This window comes from Phaseolus vulgaris, chromosome 1, assembly GCF_000499845.2.
Source record: "Phaseolus vulgaris cultivar G19833 chromosome 1, P. vulgaris v2.0, whole genome shotgun sequence".
Lineage (NCBI taxonomy): Eukaryota > Viridiplantae > Streptophyta > Magnoliopsida > Fabales > Fabaceae > Phaseolus > Phaseolus vulgaris.
Genome location: NC_023759.2, coordinates 51,113,902 through 51,133,320, shown reverse-complemented (window position 1 = coordinate 51,133,320; position 19,419 = coordinate 51,113,902). Strand labels below are relative to the sequence as shown.

General features: G+C 29.8%; 4 protein-coding genes across 4 annotated transcripts; 2 read left to right on the top strand and 2 right to left on the bottom strand.

Moving 5' to 3' along the window:
- Positions 1 to 1,661: 1,661 nt before the first annotated feature.
- Positions 1,662 to 3,838, top strand: LOC137815285 (pentatricopeptide repeat-containing protein At4g14190, chloroplastic-like). Its single transcript, XM_068618413.1, has 2 exons — positions 1,662 to 2,102; positions 2,546 to 3,838. Exons 1-2 carry the CDS (start codon positions 1,740 to 1,742, stop codon positions 3,671 to 3,673), a joined length of 1,491 nt encoding a protein of 496 aa, XP_068474514.1. The 5' UTR covers positions 1,662 to 1,739; the 3' UTR covers positions 3,674 to 3,838.
- Positions 3,839 to 5,918: 2,080 nt separating this feature from the next.
- LOC137816126 (F-box protein At5g49610-like) lies at positions 5,919 to 7,073 on the top strand. Its single transcript, XM_068619216.1, has one exon. The coding sequence runs from the start codon at positions 5,919 to 5,921 to the stop codon at positions 7,071 to 7,073; it is 1,155 nt and encodes a 384-aa protein (XP_068475317.1).
- A 1,300-nt stretch (positions 7,074 to 8,373) lies between these two features.
- On the bottom strand, positions 8,374 to 14,783 carry LOC137815283 (protein PUTATIVE RECOMBINATION INITIATION DEFECT 1). The gene is made up of 9 exons (XM_068618412.1): positions 14,226 to 14,783; positions 13,772 to 13,884; positions 13,503 to 13,678; positions 12,621 to 12,932; positions 11,336 to 12,299; positions 10,533 to 11,241; positions 10,069 to 10,349; positions 9,233 to 9,899; positions 8,374 to 8,888 (listed from the first exon to the last, which is right to left on the bottom strand). The coding sequence occupies exons 1-9, from the start codon at positions 14,673 to 14,675 to the stop codon at positions 8,655 to 8,657; spliced, it is 3,906 nt and encodes a 1,301-aa protein (XP_068474513.1). The 5' UTR covers positions 14,676 to 14,783; the 3' UTR covers positions 8,374 to 8,654.
- A 1,307-nt stretch (positions 14,784 to 16,090) lies between these two features.
- On the bottom strand, positions 16,091 to 17,065 carry LOC137816125 (F-box protein At1g30790-like). The gene has a single exon (XM_068619215.1). It carries the CDS (start codon positions 17,063 to 17,065, stop codon positions 16,091 to 16,093), a length of 975 nt encoding a protein of 324 aa, XP_068475316.1.
- Positions 17,066 to 19,419: the final 2,354 nt, after the last annotated feature.

The window sequence follows — 19,419 nt, the reverse complement described above, 5'->3', positions numbered from 1 at the left end:
AGAAGAATGACACGTTTCAAATTAGCTAAAAATACCATACATTATACCTAGTATGTCATTAATGTCCTTTGGAGTACTACTTTTGTGTTTTTTATCGTATTCAGAACTAATAATGTAAAATCTATATATTATATAATAATAAATATTTATATGTATAAGTATGATTTTATTTGAGTAAAAAAAAAATTTCATGTTGATTCAAAATAATTTATTTTTATGATTATAATAAAAAAGTTATATAATAAATTTGATTTTGTAAAAAAATAATGATTTTTTTAAGTGTAAAATGATAAGTAAGACTAGATTGGTAGAGTATTAAATTTTTTTTGAAGAAAATAAATAAATTTGATTAATATTTGCAATACTGGAATAATAATCTATTTTAAATTTTGGACACCTACATGATCTTATGTTAATAGACACTCCTATTTTTAAATTTTTATAAAACTATAAACATAAGAGCATATATATATGACTAAATAAAATAATAATGCCCTTGATTTTATGTGAAAAATAAAGATATTTATTATTATCGACATCTCCTTTTCTTATATTTGTAAAATGATTAATAATAGTATTTAATGTATTTTTACTTCTAAAATGGTGACATTTAAATTATATATTTTTAAATGAAAGAGTAATTCTAATTATTAACTACAATTTTGAACTTAATAACAAACATTGGTGTAACAATATTAAATTTTTTAATAATATTATTATATTATAAATAATTTTTATACTCTTATATTAAATATATAAGTCAAGTAAATTATTTCAAATTTTTTAGAATCCAAAACTTATTTTCATACATTCTAACTCTACGTTACTTTGACTATTTATGAAAATCCCACTTATTCTTATTCTTATTCATGACTTAGCTAGATTTCATTATTGTTTATTTTGGTTAAAAAAAAAATAGAATGACTCAAAATATCAGCTTCGGTTGATTTTTCCCCCATCATGTTTATGCAATAATAATACAATTCCAATATGAGTATATTATGTTTTTATTAATTATACTTTATTTTTCATTTATTTATTTAATACTTATATACATATAAATAACATTCACACTTATGTGAATATTAAGTAACATTTTTATTCTACATTTCATTTAATTTTTTATCAGAATTAAATGATTTCATCTCAAATTATAATAAATTTATTAAATAACAATTAAATTTAGAGAAAAAATAATTAATCACTAAATAATTAAATTAAATATTATTTTAGAAACTAAAAAATTATTATATTTAAAATAATTTGCATTATTAATAAAAATGCATAAAAATTGACACTAATTTAAAATTTAAAATATTAATAATTAAAACTTTAATAATTTAGATATAATTTAAAAAATTATTTTATAATTTTATTAATAATAAAAATTATTTTAAATATTAATATATTTTATAATTTTTAAAATCTAAAATAGTCTTTAATTTAGTGAAATAGTAATTAATTATTTTGGTGTTTAAAATTAGTTAAATTTAACAAGTTTCTTTTTAATGATAGACACATTTTATTTTATGTAAATAAAAAATATTATCTTATTTAATTGCTTTTCAATATTTTTAGTTTTATATATGATACTTGATAAATATGTTAAATTATGTGAACATTTATAAAACAAAAAATAGACAAGGGGGAGTTTGAAAAATATAGAATATGATTATTAGGATGCACCCAAAACCTAATGAAAACCCAATTGGATTGAAAATTGAAATGTAGAAAGAAAAATGGTGAATGCTATGACTCACAGTCAGAATCAGTGTGTGTTGGCGTTGAAGTTGAATCCCAATTGCAGAGGAAGGAAGAGCAGTTGCAGCACCTTCTTCCCAAAACCCTTTGCCACATTCCCATGCCTCACCACTCAAATTTGCCACGCATTCGGTGACACAGTTTCAGACTCGAAGCACAGAACCCTTCTGGTTGAGACTTACCATCACCATGACAGCCTCAGAGCCTTACTTGCAAAGCTTGAGAGGGAGGATTCGAACCCAATGTACATACTCGCCCAAGATGGAGACTGGTCCAAAGATCATTTTTGGGCTGCTGTCAGGTTCCTTAAGAATGCCTCTAGGTTCGTGGAAATCCTTCAGGTAGAGACCCTTATGCCAATCTTCAATTTTTGTGACAAATTTGATAGCTTTGCCTAAAAGGGTCTTAATTGCTCCGGGGTAGACTTTATTGTTGCTTTTGTTCCAAATTAACCATCAATTTCATTGTAAAGTATCAGCCTTTCATTGTAAATAATCCCCAGAGTTTTAGGAATTATGCTAAGTAGTCTTCCAATTATTGGAAAGCCCTTCATTGGTCACTGAACGGTAGTAAAAATATGTTAACATAAAAACAAAACTGGGAGATATTGAATACTTACTTATATAGCTTTGGTACTTTGGGAATTACTTAGAAGAGAGAGTAACACTTGGGCACCAAATTTATGGTCTATTCCATCCGAATCTGTTTTATGACACTGTTTTTAGTATCATTTCTTCCTTTGTGAATTTTGAGTCCTTACTTTCTTAGCACGTTGCATTAATAGGTGTTTGATATGTGGAAGGAAATTGAGAAATCACGGATTAGTGAGTTCAACTATAACAAGATAATAGGCTTGTTATGTGAAGATGAAATGATGGAAGAAGCTTTATCTGCATTTCAAGAGATGAAAGTTCAAGGTATGAAGCCCTCTTTGGACACTTACAATCCAATAATTCATGGATTATCCAAAGCTGGTAAGTTCAGTGATGCTTTGCGGTTTTTAGATGAGATGAAAGAATCTGGCTTAGACCCAGATTCTGAAACCTATGATGGTTTGATTGGAGCCTATGGGAAATTTCAACTGTATGATGAGATGGGTGAGTGTGTGAAAAAGATGGAGTTGGAAGGGTGTTCTCCTGATCATATCACTTATAATATACTTATCCAGGAGTATGCTCGAGCTGGGATTCTCCAGAGAATGGAAAAGCTATACCAGAGAATGCTTTCAAAGAGAATGAGACTGCAATCTTCTACTTTTGTTGCAATGCTAAAGGCTTACACCACATTTGGGATTGTTGAAAAGATGGAATTTTTTTTCAGAAAAGTCTTGAATTCAAAATCATGTCTAGAGGACGATTTCATAAGAAAAATGGCTGAAGTTTATATCAAGAACTATATGTTTTCTCGACTAGAAGACCTGGCACTAGATTTATGTTCAGCATTTGGTGAGAGTGACCTTGTTTGGTGTCTCCGTCTCCTTTCTTATGCATGTCTCTTGAGTAAAAAAGGTATGGATATAGTTGTTAAAGAAATGCAAGATGCCAAGATTAATTGGAATGTTGCCTTTGCAAATATTATCATGTTGGCTTATGTGAAGATGAAAGATTTCAGGCATTTGAGAATTTTACTGTCCCAACTGCGAATCAATCGGTTGGGGCCTGATATTGTGACTATTGGAATTGTATTGGATGCCAGTAGAATTGGTTTTGATGGTAGAGGAGCTTTAGAATCATGGAGAAGAATGGGGTATCTGGACAGAGTAGTAGAATTGAAAACAGATTCTCTGGTCCTTACTGCATTTGGGAAAGGTCATTTTCTTAAAAGCTGTGAAGAAGTGTACACTTCCCTTCACCCTGAGGACAGAGAAAGGAAAAAATGGACTTACAATGATCTCATTGCTTTATTGACATAAAACATACTGGTAGCATCACTGTATGATCCTCTTGAGCATTGTTAGTGTAAATGCACTTTCTGCATTCCTGTAAATATCAGAATGGCATAACTACGGGTATGTACAATTTAAAGTTTTTCACATTCTAACTACGATGGTTTCAATGAAACAAGGAAGCTTTGCCAATCCACAAACCCTGGTAGGATAGCATGCAAGATTTAGGATTTAAAACTCATTGTTTTAAATATTTAGGAAAGACCATTAATGGGTGTAAAATATAATTTTCTTGGTGAGAAGATGCAAAATTAAGGAAAGGGTGTCAGTAAAGAACAGACTTTAGTCACTCAAGATATCAACCTTTTCGGATGGAATTGAATACTCCATCAGGTGGGCGTGGTATAAGAAGAACCATCAATAAAAGAAAATTATTAAATAAAATTAATTTTAGAAATAAAAAATAATTAAATACTATATTAACAAAATCAAATATTAATTTAGAAATTAATTTTTTTTATTAATATTTAAATTAATTTTTATTATTGATAAATAATTTTTAAATTGATATCTAATCTATACTTATATATAAAGAAGATTTTTCATTATAATCAGTTTTTGATATACACAATTTTTTTTCGATTCTATCTTTATTTAATATATCTCATTTTATTAATACAATGGAGTATTTTGGAATATTTCATCATTTCATATGATCTACTTAAAAAATAAAATTATTTTATTTTTCACTCAATAAAAAATAAATAATAAATAATCATGTGTCATATAAAAAAAGTTTAACTAGTCATCGTGGATCATTTTAAATTACAACTTACTCAAAAAGTGAAAATATATCTACTTTTAAAAATAAAAAATTATAATCTTTTCAATGTCCAATAAGAAACTTTTTTATTTTAATCCTTATAAATATATTATTTATTAGTTTAATATCTGTTGTGTGACAATTTTAATTCAAATAAGTAATTTTTATATTTTATTCAGATTTTTCATTTTGTCTATTAATTAAAACAGTTTTAGGGAGAGATTGGAACATATTTGAATGACTGAAACTAATAAAAAAAATGAAAAAGGACGTATATTTATGTATCTATATTTATATTTATATTATATATATTCATATCTATATCTATAACTATATATCTCTATATATCTATATACATATATAATATAGTTTGTTATGGATATTAAATTCTATTGATGATATTCATAGAATAAAAATTTATGAAGAAATGATTTGTTAACAAATTATTATATTGTAAGATACTAACTAAATACTTTTGATATATTTACTGTTTTTAAATTGATATAGAATTGCTTATGCCATATATTAATTCCTTAAAACATCTTCGATCAAATATAAAATAATCTTAAAATATAAAATATATTACTTAAGAATAAAAAATTCAATCTAAAATCATTATGAGATTGTAATAAACTACACATTTTAATTAAAATATTTGGTTACTGAATTTGCAGGATTTTCAAAATATCAATCTCATCAATCAAATAGTTATCATTGCTATCAAAACTAAAATAAAAAGGGCTTTTTTTTTACTAAAATTTGAAATCTTTTTAGAATGTATTATATAATATTTTCTTGGAGAGATTTTTTTAATGATGATTTTGATGTTATCACTTTTTCCTTATTTTTGACCGCACCAATAAGAAAAACGTATTAATTAAAAAAAATCAAGATTTTATGTTAATACTTTCTTAATTGTATGTATATAGATAAAAAAAAAATTATCTTTGTAATTTTTCTTAACAGTACTTGTTTTTCCTATTTTTATATATTCATGATCATTAAACTATAAATAATTTTAAACTGAACACAAAATATTAGTTAAGAATAAAAGTTGATTATCATTTGCTATCAAAACTAAAATATAGAGGGTTTTATTTGACTAAAATTTGAAATCTTTTCAAAATGTATTATATAATATTTTGTTTGAGATTTTGTTAATGATAAAATTTTGATATTATCATATTTTTTCTGTTTTAAAATGTGCAAATAAATATTAATTAAAAAAAATCAAGATTTTTTATTAATATTTTTTAATTGTATGTATATAGATAAAATTTTCTTATCTTATCTTGGTTAATAATTTTTTTTATCTATATCTATATATATTCATCCAACTATAAAATTGAGTTTTACAGATATCATATCATCTCTTTTTTTAATTTGCCTACACAGTTTTCTCTACTTCTCACTTTTTTTCTCCGCTTCTCACACTAACCTCACCCAGCTATGGCTATGATTTCAAGCGAGATATTTCCTATTTGTACTTATTTGCCAGCAAAATCTCTTTACCGATTTAAAGCTGTCAACAAGGGGTTCTGCAATCTTCCAGAAGAAGGCTTTTTCCTAGTGAATCATGTTCATAATTCGTTGAAAAGAGATGATACATGTTTCTTCTTACAACTAGAGAGGCCGTGCAACGAAGATATTAGGTTGCATCCATTACCTTCGCAACCAGGATCAGGTGTGTCTGATGAGGTTCTCCAGTTCCTATCAAAATCCAGTCAAATTGTAGCTTCAATCAAGGGATTGATACTTTGTCGTGCAACAGATAAGACACCTACTGAGTTTTACATTTGCAACCCAGCTACAAAGTCTCAATTACCAATTTCTTTACCCACTCATGATGAAGAAAATTTGAATGCACGTGCACATGTTATGATCATGTTGTTGGAGTGTTATGACGAGTTTGATGATTACATGGTGGTTCATTTTGAAACCCCAACCGATTGGTCTTCAGATTATGCATGCAAAATTTTGAAGCCTCGGGAAGGATCGTGGAAAACAATGGAAAAGGGTTTTTGTGCAGGTGGTAGAAACATGAAGTTTAACATGCCTGTGCATGACAATGGAGTCATCCACTTCATTTCAGATTGTGGCTCTTACATCACTAAAGGGAGCCCTTATTTTGAACCCTATATAATGTCCTACAATCTCAAAAATGGAACCTCCACAATGCTCAAGTTGTCCAAACCTGCTAGAAAGAGCTCAACGGATAAGAAGTGTGACATGAGCATTTTCAACTGGGGCAAGGTGTCAATGGCAAGTTCCTCCATTTGCTTGGTAAGACTTAAAAGATCTACTTTCAAAGTTTGGATTCTGAAAGATTATAAAACAAGTAAGTGGAGGAGAATTGTGAAGATAAAAACAAAAGAAATGGGTTTGAAGGAAAAATATCCTACAATCACAGGGTTCACGGTTATGAATGGTGAACTTCTCATTTTTGCTACTGAAAAATATATCTACAGTTATGGCTTGACTGGTGAAAACTACATGAAGATTAAGGAAATATGTGAAAACAAATATAAATACTATGTTTCTTTTATTTCATACATGGATACTCTTCGTCCATGTGGACCTGGAGCTACATCTTTGCCATGTTAGAATTCTTACAAATGTTTGATTTGTAGAAAAAATAAATGTAACTCTTTTATGTATTTTTATCATAGTTTGTTATTATAATTTCTTTTCACAAAATAGTAATATTGTTATGATAAATTTCATACTAATTGTTTCTACAAAATAGTGCTTATTTTTTTTTCTTTTTTCCATTTAATCGATATTTTAAATTTAAATAAAATCTACATAATATTTTATTAGGATCTTAATTTTTTAAAAATCTATTAAATATTTGACTAGATTCATATTTTTGTTTATTTTTATTATTAAAATGAGCAGAGCTTGTCTATGGCATGAGTATTCAATCTAGGGTACTAAGAAAACATATTGTAGAAAAAGTTTTAACTACCAATATAAAAAAAAGAAAGCTACATATTAATGAGAATAAGTTAATACATAATAGAGTATCCCTTATACTTTCATAAGTATTTAATAAGCAGAATTTAATTTGTAGAAGGATATAGTTTATAAAATTAGTCATAAGTTCCTTCACATAATTTCTAGCATGTATTTTCGTTTTATTTATTATTATTTTACTTTACTAATATTTTCAATTTTTATTTAATTTAATTAAAAAATTAATATTACAAATTAAAGTAACAAATGTTTTATTATATGATACTATGCGAAATATAATTATAATAAAAATTAAAATTCAATGTAACAATTTTTAAAGTTAAGGAATACAACTTTATAATTTTGAAAATAAAAAAATAAACCCACTTGGTTCTTATTCTCATCACAGTCCATGCCGAACAATTAAAGATTTAAGGATTTTGTTAGAGATCTTATATCGATTCAGAATCATTCGAATTGTCTATCTTACACCCCTCACACTCAAGACTACCAACAATTTATACGTAAGAATGTGTTCAAGATTTCACATCAACTAAAAATTAGGATATTTCAAATAGATGTAAACATCATCTTATAAACTTTTATAAGATTAAGTTAAACATAAAATCCTCATTTTAATATATTTGATAAACTGGTTATTTACATCTAGTTGTGAACCAAACATTTATACACGTACACAACTTGTGACATACCTCACTCTCCATTTTTAGAGAAGCAAATATAGCCATTACAACTGCTGCGGTTTCTTGTCAAATCCTTGAACTGAACCAATTCCTGAAGAGAAAAATGATATAAGTAATTTAAAACTGTATTTATCAATTTCGTTGTCAATAAATAATTATCATACACGGAAAATAATGCATATGTAGGAACTAAACTAATTCAATGCAGTTTATTACATAAATATAGACAATGAACACCCATAAATGAAAATAGATTTGGATAGATATCATCATATTAATGGAAGGGGAGGAAAAGTAACTGTAACAGTTAATGAAGACAAATAACACTCAAACTGGTCTTAAAAGCTGTGAAGAAGTGTACTCTTCCCTTCACCCTGAGGACAGAAAGGAAAAAATGGACTTACAATGATCTCATTGCTTTACTGACATAAAACATACTGGTAGCATGACTGTATGAAACCAACATAGGTAGTTATGCCATCTTTGTCAAATTCAAATGTACCATGGATGAGATGAAAAACTGAAGCTACGTACAACCACCATCATCTACAGACAAGCAAGTGTAAAACATCTCTATTTCTTCTGAGAGCTTTTTATGAAATCCCCTGGAAACCGTATCTATGTACGCCTCTGAAGTCATTAAATCAATGAGAAACTCACAAATGTCTCCCGTATCATACGATGCCGTGAGGACCTTTTTTATCGCCTCATTTGGGAGACCCTCTTGAGCATTGTTAGTGTAAATGCACTTTCTGCATTCCTGTAAATATCAGAATGGCATAACTACGGGTATGTACAATTTAAATAACCTTAAGTTTTTCACATTCTAACTTCTATACCCATTTTAAACTTTATTTCTTTCTCTGTACCCTTCCTATCTCTCTTCTCCTCCCTACGAAAGTATACACATTCCAATGAGTGTAAAAAGAACCTTTTCACATTATTCTTTTGCTGAATCACCTTATAAAATGGATACGCTACGCATGAAAGAATTGTATTGTATGAGCTTTACAAAATCCAAGGAAATAATGGTATGTATGGTGCAAACACGGATAAAGCATAAAGTAACTGTGGAAACCTAATAGAAGACAAGGAAGGAGTTACCTGGAGAATTTGATTTATAGTTGCAATTTGCTCTGTAGTTAAGAAGTTAGATTTCAGTAGTTCTCGAAATAAAACCAAAATCTCCGAACTCAAGTTACTTGCAGTAAGGTTATCCAGTATGCCAGATATACTTGAACTATCAAACACAGATCTCATCCACTGAGGGATTTTACGCAGTTTTAGCACAGCTATAGCTATGAGTACTTGAGGGCTTTGTTTGTTCATGAATGATTGTGATGCTAAAGCAGGAGCTGCAAAAGATACTGTCATCTCCTCAATAATCAATCTACACCAGCTACTCCCTTCCAAGAGTTTTGTTTCTTTTGTCAGATTTTCCCATCCCAGAATCATTGACAGGCAGAAGCAACAATTTGTAGCCACTCTCAGATCATTATAGAAAACCAGCCCTTCCAATATGCTCCTTATGGACATTAAGTACCCAACAGTACATCTCAACTCTTCATGATTACTGTTTATTTGATCTGATATTCTGTTAAATAACTCTAACAGACTATAAGAAGCAGCAATCTTGATTACAGGAGAACCAAAATGCAGAAGTCTGCACAAGTCATGGCAACGGATGCCAATGAAGGCTAGTGGCTCCGATGGTTTCAATGAAACAAGGAAGCTTTGCCAATCCACAAACCCTGGTAGGATAGCATGCAAGCTAGAATAGAAGATTTAGGATTTAAAACACATTGTTTTAAATATTTAGAAAAGACAATTAAGGGGTGTAAAATATAATTTTCTTACTTTAATATGCTACAATTTATTTGCCAGAAGTGAAGAAGATAAAATATACTCTCTTTTTTTTGTTACTGATGTGAACGGCTTACCTTTTAACCGCGAAGTAATGAAGCAGAAGCACAAATATTAAAGTTTCTCCGGTGCTTGTTCCCTCGTCGTGTTCTACCAAAGCAGGTCCCTTCAAAGAAGCAGCAGAGACTATGGTGTTGACCATTGAGATTATAGAAGTATTAAAAAGAACGGCCTTTGAAGTCTCTTCAAGTGTTTTCTTGGTGGAAAGATGCAAAATTAAGGAAAGAATGCCAATAACAAAGAGACTTTCGTCACTTAAGATATCAACCTTTTCGGATGGAATTGAATACTCCATCATCTGCAGTAGTGGACGTGGTGTGAGAACAATCATTAACTGAGTCATTGTGTTTTCTAGTATGTTTAGGGATAGTTGGTCGGTTATAGAATTTTTATAATATCAGATCACTGTATTTTTCCACCTAAAATGGGAGTCTAATCATGATAATGATTAAATTTATACGGGAGCAATATGAACTCAAACCTTCATAGTTACCGCAACCCAACTTTGATCAGCAGACAGTGTTTCAGGATGCACTGAACTCAAAGTGTTAAAAACCAAAATCAAGATGGACATGTAAGTTGCTGTCGACAAGGAATTACTCAAATAAAACCAACTCCTAATTGTTGTCGCCATTCCATGCAAAGATAATTGCTCACAAGCAGTTGGGTAGACATGGACCATAGTTGCCATGACATTGAGAACACATACTACGTCACATTCATGCCTTTCTTCCTCCAAGAGCTGTGCTAATAAGCACACGAAAATTCTAGCTCCGTAGTTATCCTCTGTTGATACTAACTCTGCTAGTGTCTGGACGTTAACAGTTTGATTATTGTTTCCGAGAAATAAGTCAGTCTCTTCTAAGTTATAGCTTCTGCAAAATTTCAAAATCTGATGGCATAATGAGTTGATTATGTTATCTTGTTGAAATAACCACTTCAATGATACTGTGTGAATTCTTGCTGAAAGTAAGTCCCATTCATCATTGTTTATGAGCTGGAATATTATCTCCTCCGCTTCTCCACTGTAGTGAATTTGGTGGTTCGTATTGTCAAGACCCCTTAATAAACTGTAAAGATTCACCAGTCGTGTCACGTTCATACTATCGGAGGTCCGACAATGAAAATCGCTCCTATTGAGAAGAATATATTGTTCAAGAGAAGCTAAAATCAACTTCTCATCTGCAAGTCTGGTAATTAAAGTCAGAAAACTGTCAGCGAAAACAGTTGTCGATGAATTGCTAATCAGGGCAACAGGAGTACGAATTTTGGCAACGTAAGTACCTTTCATCATATAGCGAACTGGTGTACAAAATCAGCAAAACTGCAGATTGACAAGAAGGCAAATCCAAACTGTTAGTACTCCTTTGACCAAGCAAAAAGAGTAAATCGATAGGATCGTGAGACAGGTGTAAAACGGCCTCTCTAATTGGTTGTCCAGAATAATTTCCTAGTAGAGAATCCATGAGTGAACTTAGCAACAAATATATTATATTTTTCATCCTATCCCCTGTAAACAAACCCAGGCATTCATATGAAAAACTGAACCAACCGACGGAAATCAAAGTCTCTGCATATTCCGTGGCATTAATACTAGACTGCAGAAGCACTATCGAATGAAAAGTTTCCAGCAATCCCAGGGCAATGTCCTCTTCCATTTCATTGATGCCCATTACAAGCCAAGGCAGTAAATGGGCTCTGCATGTATCTAGAATACTGCTTTGAAGTTCCAGCTTACTAGAGTTACTGGAGTTTCCATCATGACTGTATGCATATGCCTCTTTAAGTAGGTACAAGCATTGCAAAATTTGGTTGATATTCCTTTCAGAGACAGAGAGACAAGCTAAAATGGCATGTCTTGTTGCTTCCGCGATTGATTTTGACAGATCCAGAGCTCCATTACAAGATGGATATCTTATAAGAGCCACAAAGACGGAGCAGACCATTATAAAGGTCTCGGGAATCATACCCATTTCTCCATCAGAATACTTTCTGAGCATTCTTATCAAAACAAGAATCAGTTCCTCTAGTTGAGAAATTGATACAGATCCAGGGCACTCAGAAATGCATTCATAAATGAGCTTCAATGTCGCACACTGGACAGGGTGAAAGGGAATGTCCGCCACATAATGTAATGCTGGAATAAGAGTTGAAATTCCAACAACGAGTCTTAGTTTAAAACTTTCCTCAGCAGTTGATAAAAGGTCTAGTACCTGAAGGCACATCTTGACTGCTGGGTCCTTATACTCTGTTCATTAATAGAATAATTAGTAAGCCACGTACCAATGCATAACAGTAAGGTCAAAATTAAGTTCTGCATTCACTAGCTTATAACAGAAAAAGTTGAGGTAAACTAAATTAGATTAATAAAACCGACTAGATCCAGATAACCAACTCTGAATTCCGTTAATAAGAAATGAATCTAAATTAGGGCAAATGTTTTCATTCTATATTGTGGCAATAAACAAGGCTATAAAATATGCACAGTATTCAACACAGCAAAATCAATATCGCTTTCATCTAGGAGAGACAAAGAACTTCTTTGGCAAGTTCAATACTAGGTTCTCACCTGACAATCTTAATATTTCAAATAAATAATCTGCAATATTTTCTTCCACCAAGACTCGAATCTCATAGTCTGAAGTTTTGACTGAAGACAAATAGTGAAAGAGTAAATCTATAGTGCCGATTTGAACATGACTGTCTGACGAAAGTAATGGGCCTTTGATGGCTTCAGCAAACAGATTTACCAGAGATGTGCCCTTGGTTCCATCTTCAGTTTCTTTAGAGTTAACTCCTCCTCCATTGGAAGAGATGTTACACGCATCATATGCACATTCTTCCCTGAGCAAACGTCTTCGAGCCAGAATGGTCAAAAGTGCTAATTAACAAAAATGTAAACTGTCATTCAAAAAAGAAACAAAAATGACAATTATGTTGTAAACTATAGCATCTTACACTTGCTGATATCTATTCTGTGAACTATGGCCATACTACTGACTTTTAACAATCCCAGGAATTTTAACGTTAACCACTCGTTCATTAAGGCAGCAACTTTGGTAATTCGGATGATGTAGGATATGGATGCAAACTCTTGGAGAGAAAGATACAAACAGGTAATCAACCTTTCAATCGAAATTCATGATACAAATGGTCATCAGATGTAATAATGCATGGCATGCCAGTGTTTTTTGTTTTCATATTGTCAACATTTAAAAGTCTAGTGTTCTATACCACCTTTCTATCTATTACTATGAGTAGTTATGTAGTTGAGTATACATGAGACAAACAACAAAATCCGTTTGAGACAACGTCCTAATGTCAATCTGTAGTCTACCCATCCAAAATAGGCTTCACGAAAAAGACAAAAGTTAAAACAAACAAGACAACCAAAAAGAAGTTTGGAGTTTTCTTTTCAAGGAACAAAAATACTGAGAACTTGATAACGGACCAATACAATTCAAGCGAACATCGTCATTTTGAGTCTTCATGAGCACATCGACCAACAGGTACAATATCTGTGGACAAAAGGGAATCAACATATCACTTCCTTCTCCCTCTGCTGATGTACTCTGAAGAACAGATAGTTTATAAAGGACAAAGAGGACCTCCCCTCGAATCTCCTCACTGCACGGAGCGAGCAAAGGACTTACCACGTGAAATAAATTTTAAATTCCACAGTACAGCAAGTATCCAAAGCATAATATATCTGAACAATACCTCGGAAATTGAAGGCCCGTAACAAGAACAGAAATGAGGCTACAAATGTCTTTTATGTGTTTATGGAGATCATCATCCTTCTCACAATTCAGAAGAGCCCCAAGGCAGTGAACCTGTCGATTCAGAACAATAGAAACAATCCATAAAAATTTCCATTTATTTTAGAATTTAAGACTAGAAAATTATACGGCAATCATATATAGGGTGAATCTTAAGTTATGTTTGGATAAACTAGTCTATAAGTATAAACACTTTTAAAAAATGAATTGAATGTTTTAATAAAGTTAAAATAAACATAAACACTTCAGTTCATGAAATTGTTAATTATATAAATTGATTTTAGCTATCGAAGAAAGCTAAATTTATCTTACTTCCTACTTATAAAAGGTTACTTCAAAATTTATTCAAACAGTTAATTGACAAGGTAAAAATGCGGAAGGGAAACTAAAATCACCATGTGCAGCTGAGGGGAAGACCAACCGAAAGCACCGGAAGTGATGCGATCGGAAACCCTAGCGACGAATTCGCGGGAAACGGAAGGATCGGCGGACGCAGAGAGGGCGAGAATGAGATGCGTGAGCTGAGCGGCGATTGGCTCGTCGTGGAAGGAGGAGAGGGCGGCGACGAGAGGCGAAAGGAGGAAGTGAGGGTGGAAGGTGAGAAGCGGTTGAAGGAAGTGAGGGAGTGAGAGGGATCGAGAGAGCTGGGAGAGAGCGTAGGAGACATGGACGGTTGGGGAGAGAGGATTGGAGAGGAGGTTGGAGAAGCAGACGAGGCAGATGGAAGCGCCGCCGTGAGTTTGGAGGTTCAACGAAGATCGATGGCCCTGAGAACACGAAACTGAAAATCCCTCCTCGTCGCCGACAACAACATCCACATCGCGTGAATCGCTGCACCAGTACATTCTCTTCTCTCTACTCCCCAATCGCCACAACGCTGCTGCTGCTACTGCTTTCGTTTTTTTGGCGCCAAGCTTAGCTTTAAATTGAAAGGTAGTTAGTTACTAAGCTCTTTCTGTTGAGCTGCGTTGTTCGTATGTGATTTTGCAAAATTGGGCCTACTGAAGGCAGAACTTTTGAAAAATGGGTAGCCTTTTTTTCCTGCACCTCCCCAATTTCCTACCTGCACCCCCTCAATTGGGTGAAATAACCATATTACCTTCATGAGTTTTACATTTTTCTCTCACGGTCATCACCATCGCCGTTGTAGAAGAAGAGAGGAAGAATGTTGTAAATGAAGAACAAGAGAGTTTAAGATTCAAAGATAAGAAAAAACTTAACTTATAAGATATATATGTAATTATCAAAAAATAAACTATGAATTACTTTGATTTGAGGTTATTTAAATTTTAAACCAGAATATTAATAATGATATTACGTAAAAATACATAAAGAGACTAAACTATTATTTGTTCGTGCAAACAAAAATTAAAAATAAAATACTTATAGAGATTAAAAACAAAAATTACAAATTATAAAGACTAAAATATGTTATATCTACGGCGGATGAAGATAAAATAAAAAATGAGGTATTTACAAAATATCTTTAATGTTAAACTAAAGTTTTATTAAAGTAAATTAATGAATTCCAAAATTTATGTAAATATTTGGATTTTTTTTTTATTGATTTTTCTTTTCTACTGTTACGTCTATTTTATTTTTATTTTTTATGGGCGTCGTTTTGACTAGAATATTTATTACCTTGATTTTGGTTAATAATTACTAACTTTTTTGTGTGATAATTTTGGTTATTGGTAACTTTCTTTTTTCACTGTAATTGGTAGTTAAATTTTCTTTTAACACTATGATTTCTCTATACCTTAAGTTTAATACTCACGCCACATACAATATATTCTCATTTTAATAATAAAAATAAACAAAAATATGAATCTAGTCAAATATTCAATAGATTTAAAAAAAATTAAGATCCTAATAAAATATTATGTAAATTTTATTTAAATTTAAAATATCGATTAAATGGAAAGAAGAAGAAAAAATAAGCACTATTTTGTAGAAACAATTAGTATGAAATTTATCATAACAATATTACTATTTGATAAAAAGAAATTATAATAACAAAGTATGATAAAAAAAACATAAAAGAGTTTATTTTTTATACAAATCAAACATTTATAAGAATCCTAACATGACAAAGGTGTAGCTCCAGGTCCACATGGACGAAGAGTATCCATGTATGAAATAAGAGAAACATAGTATTTACATTTGTTTTCACATATTTCCTCAATCTTCATGTAGTTTTCACCAGTCAAGCCACAATTGTAGATATATTTTTCAGTAGCAAAAATGAGAAGTTCACCATTCATAACCGTGATGTGATTGTAGGGTATTTTTCCTTCAAACACATTTCTTTTGTCTTTATTTTCATAATTCTCTTCCACCTACTTGTTTTATAATCTTTCAAAATCCAAACTTTGAAAGTAGATCTTTTAAGTCTTACCAAGCAAATGGAGGAACTTGTCATTGACACCTTGCCCCAGTTGAAAATGCTCATGTCACACTTCTTATCCGTTGAGCTCTTTCTAGCAGTTTTGGACAACTTGAGCATTGTGGAGGTGCCATTCTTGAGATTGTAAGACATTATATATGGTTCAAAATAAGGGCTCCCTTTAGTGATGTAAGAGCCACAATCTGAAATAAAGTGGATGACTCCATTGTCATGCACAGGCATGTTAAACTTAATGTTTCTACCACCTGCACAAAAACCCTTTTCCATTGTTTTCCACAATCCTTCCTGAGGCTTCAAAATTTTGCATGCATAATCTGAAGACCAATCGGTTGGGGTTTCAAAATGAACCACCATATAATCATCAAACTCATCATAACACTCCAACAACATGATCATAACATGTGCACGTGCATTCAAATTTTCTTCATCATGCGTGGGTAAAGAAATTGGTAACTGAGACTTTGTAGCTGGGTTGCAAATGTAAAACTCAGAAGGTGTCTTATCTATTGAACGACAAAGTATCAATCCCTTGATTGAAGCTAAGATTTGACTGGATTTTGACAAGGACTGGAGAACCTCGCTAGACACACCTGATCCTTGTTGTTGCGAAGGTAATAGGTGCAACCTAACTTCTTCGTTGCATGGCCTCTCTAGTTGTACGAAGAAACATGTATCATCTCTTTTCAACGAGTTGTGAACATGATTCACTAGGAAAAAACCTTCTCCTAGAAGATTGTAGAACCCCTTGTTCACAGCTTTAAATCTGTAAAGAGACTTTGCTGGCAAATAAGAACAAATAGGAAATATCTCGCTTGAAATCATAGCCATGACTAGATGAGGTTAGTGTGAGAAGCAAAAAAAAAAAAGTGAGAAGTAGAGAAAAGTGTGTAGACAAATTCAAAAAAGAGATGATATGATGTTTGTAAAACTCAATTTTATAGTTTGATGAATATATAGAAATAGATAAAAAAAACTTGTTAACCAATATAAGATAAGATAAAATAAAAAAAATTATCTATGCATACAATTAAAAAAATATTAACAGAAAATCTTGATTTTTTTAATTAATACGTTCTTGTATTTGTATATTTTAAAACAGGAATAAAAAGCGACAATATCAAAATTTCACGATTAACAAAATCTCTTCCAATAAAATATTATATAATACATCCAAAAAATATTTCAAATTTTAGTCAAATAAAGATATTTTATATTCTAGTTTTGATAATCAACTTTTTATTCTTAACTAATATTTTGTATATTTTAAGATTATATTTAAAAAAAAGTCTTTTTCTATTGACTATAATAAAAACATTTGTAATTAAAATATTGATAGCTAATTAGATATCAATTTAGAAACTATTTAACAATAATAAAAACTAATTTAGAAACCAAAATTTTTGTTAGTCTCTAAAATGATATCTAATTTAGTCACTATAGCATCTAATTATTTTTGGTTGTGTTTCGATAAATTGTTTAAAAAAATTACTAAATTAATCAATTTTAAAATTAACTATGAACTCCAATAATATTTATATTTATAAAAAATATAATAGTCAAGTAAATGTAGTTTTTATTTTAAAAAATGTTAATGTATAGTTGTTAGATGTATAGAATTATAAAAACATATCTCTTATGGACTCACTGAAAAAATCTCGTGAAATAAGTTAAGATAGAAAAAAAATTTACAACCTAAATTAAATTATGTATTTTTTTGTGTAAAAATTAAAAAATCTTAAAAGATAGGAGAAATTTTTCTTTATAAAAATATAGAAGGTCTAAAATATGAACTTTGTTCACTATTAAAATTTGAAACTTCTTTCACTATTGAATAAATATAATATAGTTATCTATCAATTTTGATATAATTTCTTCATATTTTTTTATTTTTTATTTTTTAATATTATTTTTTATTTTTTATTTTTAATATTATTTTTTTATATGATGATAAATTATTATCTGAAAGTTTTATATAAAAAAATTTATTACTTTTCAATATGACTTAATAAAAAATAAATAAATAGTTGTGTCATATAAAAAAAAGTTAACTAGTAACCATGGATATTTTAAATTAAAATCTACTTACGTAAAACAAGTAAAAATATATAATTTTAAAAATAAAATATTATAATCTTTTTAATGTCCAATAATTTTGTTTATTTTAATCCTTAAAAATATATTATTTTTTAGTTTAATATTTGATGATACGTGTGATGTAACACTTTTAATTATATGATTATTGTTAATTTGACTAAAATTCAAATAAGAATTTTTTATATTTTATTGAGATTTTTTATTTTTTCCATTAATAAAAATAGTTTTAGAGAGACGTTGGAATATATTTCAAGGACCGAAACCAATAAAAAAAATAAAATATATATTTTGTTATGGCTATGAATTCTATGAAATAATTTATTAAAAAATATTATCTTATAAAATACTAACTAAATATTTTTGATATATTTATTATTTTTAAATTAATAGATAATTACTTGCGCCATATATTAATTCTTTAAAATATCTTCAATCAAATATAAAATAATCTTAAAATAAACAATATATTACGTAAGAATAAAAAGTTGAAACTAAAATAATTTATGAGATTGTAATCAACTACACATTTTAATTAAAATATGTGGTTACTGAATTTGCACGATTTAAAACTAAAATATAAAAGGGCGTTGACTAGAATTTGAGTTTTTTTTATTTCTTAATGATGAGATTGTGAGGTTATACGTTTTTTCTATTCTTTTAACCGTGCAAATAAAAACAAAAACATGTTAATTAAAAAAAAAAAATTGTGTTAACATTTTTTAATTGTATATGCAGATAAATTTTTCTTTTCTTTCTAAAATTTCACATCAGATAAATTTGGAATATATTTGAAGGACAGAAAGAAATAAAAAAAATGGAAAAAAGGATGAATCTATCTATATCTCTCTCTATATATTGTAATGGATATTAAATTATATTGATAATATTCATAGAATAAAAAAGTTATGAATAAATACAAATTATTAATAACTAAATACTTTGTATATATTTACTGTTTTAGATTGATAGGTTGCTTACACTAAATAAAATTATTAAATATAAAGATAAAAAATAATTAGTCATGATTAAATTAAATATTATTTTAGAAACTTAAAAATTATTGGTATATAATGTGTTTCTTTTATTAA

Bases quoted from the DNA above. Each gene is read 5' to 3' on its own strand.
- LOC137815285 (XM_068618413.1), top strand. From the start codon at position 1,740: ATGGTGAATGCTATGACTCACAGTCAGAATCAGTGTGTGTTGGCGTTG. The intron at 2,103-2,545 runs GTAGAGACCCTT...TTGCATTAATAG, and splicing joins GGTTCGTGGAAATCCTTCAG to GTGTTTGATATGTGGAAGGA.
- LOC137816126 (XM_068619216.1), top strand. From the start codon at position 5,919: ATGGCTATGATTTCAAGCGAGATATTTCCTATTTGTACTTATTTGCCA.
- LOC137815283 (XM_068618412.1), bottom strand. From the start codon at position 14,675: ATGTACTGGTGCAGCGATTCACGCGATGTGGATGTTGTTGTCGGCGAC. The intron at 13,679-13,771 runs GTATTGTTCAGA...CGCTCCGTGCAG, and splicing joins ACGGGCCTTCAATTTCCGAG to TGAGGAGATTCGAGGGGAGG. The intron at 10,350-10,532 runs GTTTGAGTTCAT...CCACTACTGCAG, and splicing joins GGGTTGCGGTAACTATGAAG to ATGATGGAGTATTCAATTCC.
- LOC137816125 (XM_068619215.1), bottom strand. From the start codon at position 17,065: ATGGCTATGATTTCAAGCGAGATATTTCCTATTTGTTCTTATTTGCCA.